General features: G+C 42.7%; 1 protein-coding gene across 1 annotated transcript; it reads left to right on the plus strand.

The window, feature by feature from the left end:
- The first annotated feature begins 2,165 nt into the window (after nt 1–2,165).
- Nucleotides 2,166–7,736, plus strand: LOC112968452 (trefoil factor 2-like). The gene is made up of 5 exons (XM_026070725.1): nt 2,166–2,223; nt 3,779–3,862; nt 5,259–5,405; nt 6,830–6,979; nt 7,729–7,736. Exons 1-5 carry the CDS (start codon nt 2,166–2,168, stop codon nt 7,734–7,736), a joined length of 447 nt encoding a protein of 148 aa, XP_025926510.1.
- The last annotated feature ends 2,200 nt before the right edge of the window (nt 7,737–9,936 follow it).

Here is a 9,936-nt window from a genome sequence, read left to right on the forward strand (position 1 = left end):
ATAACAAACTCCTCTCACACCCACTCAAAGTGCTGTCTTTTTAGCTTCAAAAACATGTATTTGCTACTTGAGCTAGAGAATAACCCCTGCTAGAGAACTGAATGCAAATCCGAGACCATGATGCCCGTTACTGAAGCAGCAGCAGTTTCTGGTGCCAGGCACTGACCCCACCTGTTCATCACACAGCTGACCTGAACRGGCGAGCTGTGACTTGAGCACCTCTTCCTGATAGTTTTGCTTCTGTCCAAATGCACACCCCTACACAATCCAAACGTCCCTGCTAGTCTCTTGAAATCCCCATCTCCAGGTGTGTTTGGCACAGAAATAAAAAGGCACTGGCTCTAAACTTTCACAAGACAGGAAGAAACACCAGGAATTGACTACAATGTCACTTAAAGTTATAAGTTATTCAGCCTCCAGGTCACTCTAACTTACACTGGGCATCAGGGCAGACTGGAACAGTTTCTGCTATTGCCCAGGATCCCTGCTGCACACAGAAACCTGCAGCTCCGAATCCAGCCCCCTGCTTTACTTCTGCTCTTCTTGCATCAAGAAGGAATGAAAAAATCYACCTCCAACCCCCCCCCCCCAAAATTGATGGAGAGGTTCTTTGTTCCTTTCTCTCTATTTTTTTTTCTCTTTTATGATGATTTATTTTAGGGAACACCAAAAACTTGAGATGTGTTTTGTGGGATCACATACAACAGTGTTAGCCAAATAACAAATTTTTCAGGTTGGCACTAATACTGGTAGTTACTACAAATAGAAATACCCTTAAGGACAAAAAACTAATTTGTGCTGTTGGTTGCTGGGTCTTTGTTTTTAAATGAAGTGGGGAAAAAAATACACCCTTTAAAAGTTCTGAAATATCAGAATAAAATGTTGCAGCCTTAATAAACAGCAGCCAACCATTGTGATTTCTCGTGTCCCAACGCTACTGCTGGGAAGGAAAAATAGGCAGGAGGCAACAGCTTGCCTCAGTCATGAGCARCACAGTTCAATTAAAAGCCCCATGAGACCGAAGGAGGCTGGAGAGGAAGGACAAGGAGGTTAGGAGGTTAAGGAGAGGAGGAAGAAGTCCTTCAARCCCCTTTTGCCCCTGACACAGTTCCCCGCTCAGTGCCTGCAGTGGTTGGTCAGCTCTTCGGGGCCTAGCAGAGCCTGGGTGCTCAATGTTGAGTTACCAAATGGTCTAGATGGATGCTGGCCCAAGAGAAGGAAAAACTTTGGCAGTGTAACCCAAGATAATTTTCAAGGCTTTACTATATAAATATATTAAAGATTTTAAAGTAATCTGCTGACAAAAAGCAAGAAGCCTATTTCTTTCAGGGTGTTTGTTTAAGATGGCAATCATATACTCTTTCCGCAGTGAAAACTCAGTGGTAGATTTGTCTTTGTGCATACAGTGGGATCAGGMCCAATAGGTGACAGCTGGCAGATAAGGATTTAATTAAGTATTCAGTAAGAGGCAGGAGTGACAAACTTTATCAGCAGTTTTACCTGACTCACACTATGGGCTGATAATCTACTGAGAACTCTTGCAGTGCTCTGAAAGCAACAAAGTTCCCCATTTGGGATAAACATTTTTGTTTTGTACAGAGGCAAGGTTTCAGCCATTCACACCTTCTGCGTGATGTGGTGTTGGTCCAAACAAAATCATTGGAAAAATTGCTAATGGCTTCACTGGACTTAGCACCACAGTTAATCTTTGGAACCACTGTCAACGTTGCATGTAAGGAAAAGACTGGATTTTTGAAGTTTAGATCCAATGTTTTCTCCCAATGATGGAACTAAAAATTAYGATATGAATCACTGAGTGTTTGAGCACAGCCCCCTTCTACTTGCAGATTGATGTTTTGTGAACTGAAGAATACACAAAATATCTGTTTTACAAATCATGCCTCTCAATACGAAATGCCACTAATGTATTAAATAGAGATGGACGGTATGAAAATGAGCTCTATTATTTTTGCCCTTGTAGACCCAGCACCCTCCTACAGGGTTCGAAACACTTTTCAACAGATAAATTACCCTCAAAACACAACTGTAGGAGTTAAATGTTTCTGCTTTGAACTCTATCAACAAAAGAGGCACAAAACAAATTCATATATAATAACCAAAGTTCTGTCAAAGATCAAAAAACATATTGAATCCTCTTCCTACTGATGAACAGGAAGAACTCTCTGGTGGTTGAGAAGGCAGAGCTRTTAATATTGACAGTATGTATATTGTATCTAGGTTCCCGCAACTGGGACTAGTAAAGAAAAAACAATTAAATCAGGCAACAAGGTTTTCAATGACGAAAAGTTATTCTTTAAGAAAGCAAGGTTTCCACGGGGTAAACACAACATTTCTTAGCAAAGCAACTGATTCCTTGAAGTTTCTCTGGAAATGTCACCCCAGTGTCTCATGAGTCTAGCCATAGGGCCCCCTTCGCCCTGGAGCCTGGTGTCCCTTGCTGGGATTTACCAGACCCAGCTTTCCCTGACTGACAGTGCCTGTTCTCCAAGGCAGTGTTGCTGCTAGGAGGAACTGGTTTTCCTTTGGTCTGGTTTTTCTTTTTTTTCTTTCTTTGGTCTTTGCCTTAAGTTTTGTTCTCTTTTGGTTGGAGAACTGTGGTTGTTCTATCATGCAACCTACCAGAGTTAGGAACCAAATTTCCCAAGGAAAACAGTGCCTTCTGTTCTAGTAAGTGGGAAATCTAGCAGGACTAATTGTGTTCAAATATTAGAAAGTTAAGAAATGTTACAAAACATGGTGGAAAAAGGTCCAAAAGGGAGATTAAAACTTGAATGAACAATCCAATCCACAAGGTCCTGTGTCCTGATATAGCCCAAAGGCTGCATTGAAGGTCATCTGTTAAATCATGAAGGAAACAATGAGGAAATTATTAGGCCAAAACTAGTGCTTCAGAAGTTAGTTTTCAGCAAATTATGGGCCCTTGGTGTTGGACAAGTTGTGAAGGAATAATCTGTTGTAGCGACAGGGCAGAGGAAATGGAAAGCAGACTACCATGACTTTCTCAAGAAAAACCCTGCAGGGCATGATGGGGTTTGCTCCAGAGAATCTGACCTTCCTTTTTGCTTYGGACATATCATTCAAAATATCAGCTGGGATGTTTGAATCCGACCCCTGGTCTAGCAAAGATCTTGGTTTCCTAACACAGCACATGCTATGGTCTTCCAAAACTTGGAGGTGTCAGACTGAAGCTTCAGCTTCTGTTGCCTTACCATTTTCAGYGTAACACGAACCGGACTTAAGGCCAAGGTAAATCTGAAGCAGAAAGAATATACTTAGAAGGGATATATATATATATGTATAAAAAATACATGTATGTTATATATTTATATATATACACACACGTATATGTATATGTATATATGTGTGTGTGTGTGTGTGTGTGTATATATATAAACTATAATTTTTATATATATATGTATTTTCAGTAGTGGCAACCATTTAAAGATGCTCAGAGATTTGAAATGCTCTAATGTCAATAAAGTCAGCTGAGGCTGTCAGAGGTGCACAGTAATGTAATTGATCTCAAGAGCCTGGAAATTTATCTCAGGGATCAGAGATATCAGAATATACATAGTAACATTTCCTAATTAAAGAAAAAAAACAACCTCCAAGTGAAGCCTTGTGTGGAACAATGTTATCAGATCTTAGTGTGCAAACACAAGGAGGGTATAAAATGAGCTGCTCTGAGGAAAAGCGGCACCTCACCTCGATTTGCCTTCCCACTCAAAGTAGTTCGAGGCCTGAGGGCTCCTGACAGCAATGGATCTGAAATGGATCTGTGTGGTCTCTGTCATCCTCGTTGTAGCCCTCAGCACCTTGGCAGAAGCTGCGTCGCCACCAAGTAAGTACACTTGCTTGCTGTTGCATTGAGGGGTATGTATGTGGGCCTGATGCTACTGATTGTACTTGCAGCAAGACCGTGTCTCCAGTTTATGTATCAAGTAGTGAATATCTTGCTCTGGTACTAATCCAGAAGCTGGAGTCTATTTTTTAATTTTTGCAGAGAAATCTGTGGCAAAAAAAATACATGTATATATAGTATTGACATCAGAAACAAACTCCAGGAGCACTCTTATGTTAGCAGAACAACCAGGAGTCTGCTATAAAGGTAGAGGGACAGAAATGCCTAAAATGATGTACTCAGTTTACTAGACAAACCTTTCCTCCAGAAGGACTGCAGGAACTAGCTTTGTCTCAATAGTCCTTTGACATTTAGTTTATGCTACTTTGTCATGTGAATACAAGTTCAAAGAAATCTATTGGCCTCCTCAATAAAAGGCAGTCATTTAGATAGTCCAAAAAGTGGGAAGTAAGTAATTCAGTAACAGAACCCTAATGGCATCTCCGGAATTTCTTGGTTGGGGAGGACTATGAGGTAGACTTAAAATGTTAAAAGCACAGCTGTAACTATTTGTACATAATCCTGTATTTCTATGGTCACCTGAAGACAGTGCAGAGATTTTGCATCTTTCCACCTATTCTAATATCCTTAACTCTTTCTTTCTTCAAGTGAGATATCTGGTGGGGGGGAGTAAGGAAGATAGAGCCAGACTATTCTCAGTGGTGCTCAGTGACAAGATGAGAGGCAATGGGCACAAACTGAAATACAGGTAATTCCACCTGAACATAAGAAAATAACTTGTTTATTGTGAGGGTGGCTGAACACTGGAACAGGTTGCCCAGAGAGGCTTTGTAGTCTCCATCCTTGGAGATATTCAAAACCTGGCTGTACATGGTCCTGGGCAGCCCGCTCTAGCTGACCTGCTGGAGCAGGGGGCTTGGAGCTGATGATCTCAAGAGGTGCCTTTCTACCCCAAATATTCTGTAAATCTGTGAGATGGGCAAAACAACAAACATTTATTACTGTATCATTTGAAGTTATATTTTTTTACCATTTAATCTGGTCTAATTGAACTCCCTGGCCCTCACTGTGCTGGGCTGGGCTGGCCGCAGGTGAGACCACAGATTCTTAATGAGTAAAGTACAGACCTTACTGAAATCAGTGGGAGTTTCACTCCAGCCATAACAGGTCCCGCATTTCACCTGCTACCTTTTTACCAGTAGTGGATTTGAAACCACTCAGGTTCTGATGTCAGCAAGCCACAGAAAATGTATACTTGCAAGACTGCCACAGTCTAGGGAAAGTTCATTGTTCCCAACAGACAGCTGATAAATGGACTTCCACTAACAAGAGTACAAACAGACACCTAATAATTTACTTTTTTTGTCCTCAACAGCAAAATGCCAGTGTAATGTGACCCCCAGTCAGAGGAAGAACTGTGGACACCCAGGAATCACAGCAGAAGAGTGCAGGAGAGCTGGATGCTGTTTCAATTCTTCAATCCCTGGCTTTCCCTGGTGCTTCACTCCGAAAGCAAGGAAAGGTAATATATCTGGCAGAAACACTGATCTGTCTAGTGCTTGATTATGCAGAAATGTGTACAAGTGGGGAATAGCTSTAAATTTACTGAAAGGCCAACCAAGTGGGCATAGACCTCTATTAGAACACTGCTGGTAGTATTGTGCAGAGTCAGACCTTGCTTACCCATCAGTCTTGCATCCCATTCTCCTTGCAGCAACCATTTCCTTTCCCTTCGGGCTTCCAGTTGTCAAATAACCCAAGCTGATCATTTAAAAATGTGTCACTGCCAGCTGTTGTCTTGTTCATCAGTGGAGCAAGGGATCCTCAGCACTTACTTAAATAGGTTTTCTAAGTGGCTAATGAGGACTTTAGCACTGCATAGAAAAGAAATCAGAAAGTCCTCAGTAGATTAGTCCATCTGCAGTTGTTTAATGCCTCTTTAAAAGAYCCCTGGCATTCCGTAACTTCTAGGTTTTTCTTCTTTTCTCCAGGCTCTTTCGATACTTGCTACTTCCTTCCTTTTCTGCCCACTTCCCAGTATAATTCCCTCTGGTTGTTATCTCTCTCTCCTGTTTTGTTGTCAGCCATCATCCAGTGAAATCTCCAAACTACCCCAGGGCAGATCCTTTTCTCCACTGGATTTCCAGTAAATCCCTACTGGAAAATTTAAACTCCTACCTCCATTTTTTCCTTCATTTTCTTGAACAGGGTTACAGTGATATCCCCCTAAACAAGTTACCTCCTTTCTCTAATCGAAGTCTGCATGCACAGATGGCTGGTCCTTCCTCCCACTCTCCACAGCCAACTCTTTTGCATTAGCCAGTCTGTGCTCAAGTTAGCTCCTTGCATCAAGCCACCKCTGGGCAACACCCTGGTCCAAAGCCAGCATCCATGGTGCTGTTATGGGAGACATATGGCTTTTCACCCTACCACTAGATCTATAGAAGGGTAAAGCCGGGTCTCTGCCCACCAGGCAGGATTTTGCCCCCTCTAAGCCCTAGAGCACAACAGACTGGCCCTTCTGGGGTGAGTGCTCTGAATTTTTGGGGGTTTTGCTGGCACAAATGCAGCTGGCTGTACCCCTGAAGACACTGAGGGACCAAGACCCTGTGCCCTGCAAGGCAGCTGGCTGCATCTCAGGCAGCTCCAGTTGGTATAACCCCTCTTTCACCAGGGATTTGTAACCACCACCACCATCCACACAACTGCCTGTGCTCGGTGCAGCAGGGAGCCTGGGCCTCTACCCATCGTGCTACTAAGGAGTTTTAATGAGTGGGTTACAGATAACCACAGGTTCTGCCCTGCCTTTTAACCTGGGCTGTCGGCTCTGCTCATTTATAGCTCCAGCTCCTTGGCTCCCCAGAGTAAGAAGAACAATATTGTGCCAGGTGAAAGAAACATAAAGTAATATGGCCTCCTTCCTTCCTTTGTTTTTGTTTTACACAGTCAGGAAAGTATGTCCTTCTGATGTTAAGGCCAGAAAAGACTGCGGCTTCCCCGGCATCACAGCTCAAGAGTGCGAAAGGCGGGGCTGCTGCTTCATGTCACATCCCGCTGGTGTCCCCTGGTGCTTCTACCGCAACGCAGTGCAAGAAGGTAAGGACCTGCATGAAACATTTTCCTGTTCTTCCCCAGGGACACGTGACAGCTACTAGCAGAACTTTATGCCATGTCTGCTCTTGGCTTGCTCTGCAAGTCAAATGTTGGGAGCCATCGCATTAAAGGCAATGAGCAGGATGGGATCTCCCTTCCTTAGTGGTGTGAGTTCAGAGCTTCATTGCCCAGGTTGTTAGTGAGAAAAAGGTGGCTTAATCCTAAAAAGACCAGCTTCTTGCATAAAGGACAGGTGTAAATGACCAGTCACTTGTAGGTTATGTGGCTGTGCAGGTAGTTTGGGCTCACATGTGAGTTCAAGTCCTCAAAAAACATGACAGTAGAGATGTAGCTATCAAACTATCTACTTTATGCCAAGAGATAAAGTGCTTTGCTTCAGAAACATGGCATGAACCTAATAAAAATTTCTGATACCTCCCCCCTTCCATTTTTTTATTAGGAGACACCTTTCAGCATATCTAACATGAATAATAAGTAGCCCCAGTTGATTCCAGCCAACCTCATAGCATATTTTGTGCCTGTAACAATTCACCATAATTTGGTTTTACTAATTGGAATCATAGTTAGTAAGCACATTGAAGGATGGGTGGGAAAGCAATTGCTAAAACTTGTCTGATGCATGCACACACTCTTTTCAATGTGCTACATCTAGACAAGTACTTTTTAACACCTCTTGTAATCTGAGGAAAAAAATATATCCCTTAACCTGTTTCTCCTCTTTTCCTCCACAGTTTGTTAAACTAGAAACTTCCATCAAGAACTTCTCTATCTTTGGACCTACTCAAACAGGAAATATCAGCCAGGCATCCCAACTCAAACTTCATACTCTGTAATAGTTATGATTTCTAGGTCTTTTTTTTTTTTTTCCCTCGGATTGACTCCTTTCTAATGAAAGTTAATCACAGCTTTTATTCTTTCAGTAGTCTAGTACTGTGCAATTTTTCAAAGAAATAAAAGAACTAATACAATTCATAAGTTTTCTGTTATTCTTTATTTTACTATTTAGCCATATATTTCTCTTTCCCAGGAAATTAGCATCCCACAGATGAGAAAGTAGTCAGTAACACTTCTGAAAGAAAACATGGCGCTTTTACTGTTTGTGTTAGTGTTACATCACACTTGCTTGGTTTATATAAAAGATCACTTGTATTTGTTAGATGATACATGGCTTTACATGGACCACTGGCCCTTCCAAATACTAAAAAAACCCAATATTTCCTTTCATATAGCTACAGTTGCTTTTCTTTTCCCCTCAAGACATAGGAAAGGGTAACTTTTTTAGCTGGCCATGAAGTTGGCCTGATTCAGGGACCTCCTGCTCTTTGTACTGCCTGGTCCCTCCATCACTGTATCTCTGATGCTGCCCATCCCTCATTCCCTGTATCAGCTGGGCACAGAACTGCTTAGGACAATTTGGTCCCTAAACCACTTGGCACGTGGGCCTCTGGCTGCTGACCCACAGCTGATGCAACATGCAGCTAAATCACCTGCATGTTTGCTGTTAACCAGCTTCACCACTGGCAGGTCCAGCAGTTCATGTGCAGGAAGAGTCTGATTCAGCCTCTGAAACACTAAAAGCAAGTCAAGAAACAGGCCCCAGTGGCCCAAGTCACCACCTAAAATAAACCCTGTTGTGTCTCGCCAGACACAAGAGAAGCCTCTGAGTCTCCAGTCAAGTGTGAATGCTTTCTCCTCAGTGTCTTCAATGCTCAGCAGCTCAAATGCTTTCCTGGTTCATTTGAGTGATACTACCATTAAAAGCCTCTATGAGTATCTTTGAGAATAAAATCAATAACATAAGAAAGTCCTAACAGCAAGCCATGTCCATTGACTTAGCAGAAAAGAACAGTTGTGCAGAGTTGTGCAAGAAGAAAAGAGAAAACTTAAGACATCTGTCTGCTTAGCGATTTCTTCAAGCACTCTTTTATGATGATTGTTATCCAAGTGGGCAAAATTCATAAAACATGATTATCTCATACTTAAAATAGACTCAGGAATATAATTTGAATATAGTCGGATATTAGCTGACCAGTCTTCTGAAGGTCTTTTTTAAGGAAGGTTTAGGGGGGTCTAACCCAATTGAATTTGGAAGGCCTAGTTAAAGCATAATCATGATAACACTGCATTGCAAAATTTGGTGTAACAACGAAGTGTATTCACCAGGTAACGGGCCCTATGTAAGAGTCATGTTGAGAGAAAGAATGAAAATGCAGAAATGTTAAGGATGTAGTCCCAGCCACACTGAAAAGGGTCACCCTAAGTAGTGCTATAGCAAATCATCAGCATGGACTGAAATTAGGATTCCAGAGTCAGAGCACTTTGAGGGCAGAGCTCTTAGAGAGCCACACATATGCACCGAAAGGCTTTTCCTTCTGCAGACAGATGCGCTAATGTGTGCAACACCACATTTAAAGGGGATGTGAGGGTATTTTGGAAGAACAGGCTCGGATGGATAACAGCTTACTATGCTTGTCTCACCCTCCCAGATTGTTCCGCAGGGGTGGTGCCAGTAAAGCAGGCACAGGTTAGTGGTCCTGCTGCCTGTCCCCTGCCAAAACATGCTGGAGTAGTATTTGGCTTTACAAGAATAATTATCAGAAGCATGTTAGTAAGGGTGGTGGAGGGTACTGTGGTGTAACTCAGGTAACACCCCCTCAATTTAGCAGTATGTTCTCTGCTGCAAAACCTAATCTGGAAACTCAGCTCAGCAAAGCACAGCATGCTAAACTCCAGGGAACTGCTTCAACTTCTATCAAAACAGTCTGCATGCTGAAGGCCACCAGTGAAGCCACACTGATGGCAGGCTAGCCCCAAAAGGACCAAGTGCTGTGCTCTTTCCAACCACTTGCTGCTGCTGAACATGGCAAGGCCCCAGGAGCGCCTTCCCTGCAAAAACCATTAACTTGTGTGTGCTGAGCCTCAGACAGTCCAACAGCCTG

Source organism: Apteryx rowi, unplaced genomic scaffold (assembly GCF_003343035.1).
Source record: "Apteryx rowi isolate R43461 unplaced genomic scaffold, aptRow1 scaffold_317, whole genome shotgun sequence".
NCBI classification, from domain to species: Eukaryota; Metazoa; Chordata; class Aves; order Apterygiformes; family Apterygidae; genus Apteryx; species Apteryx rowi.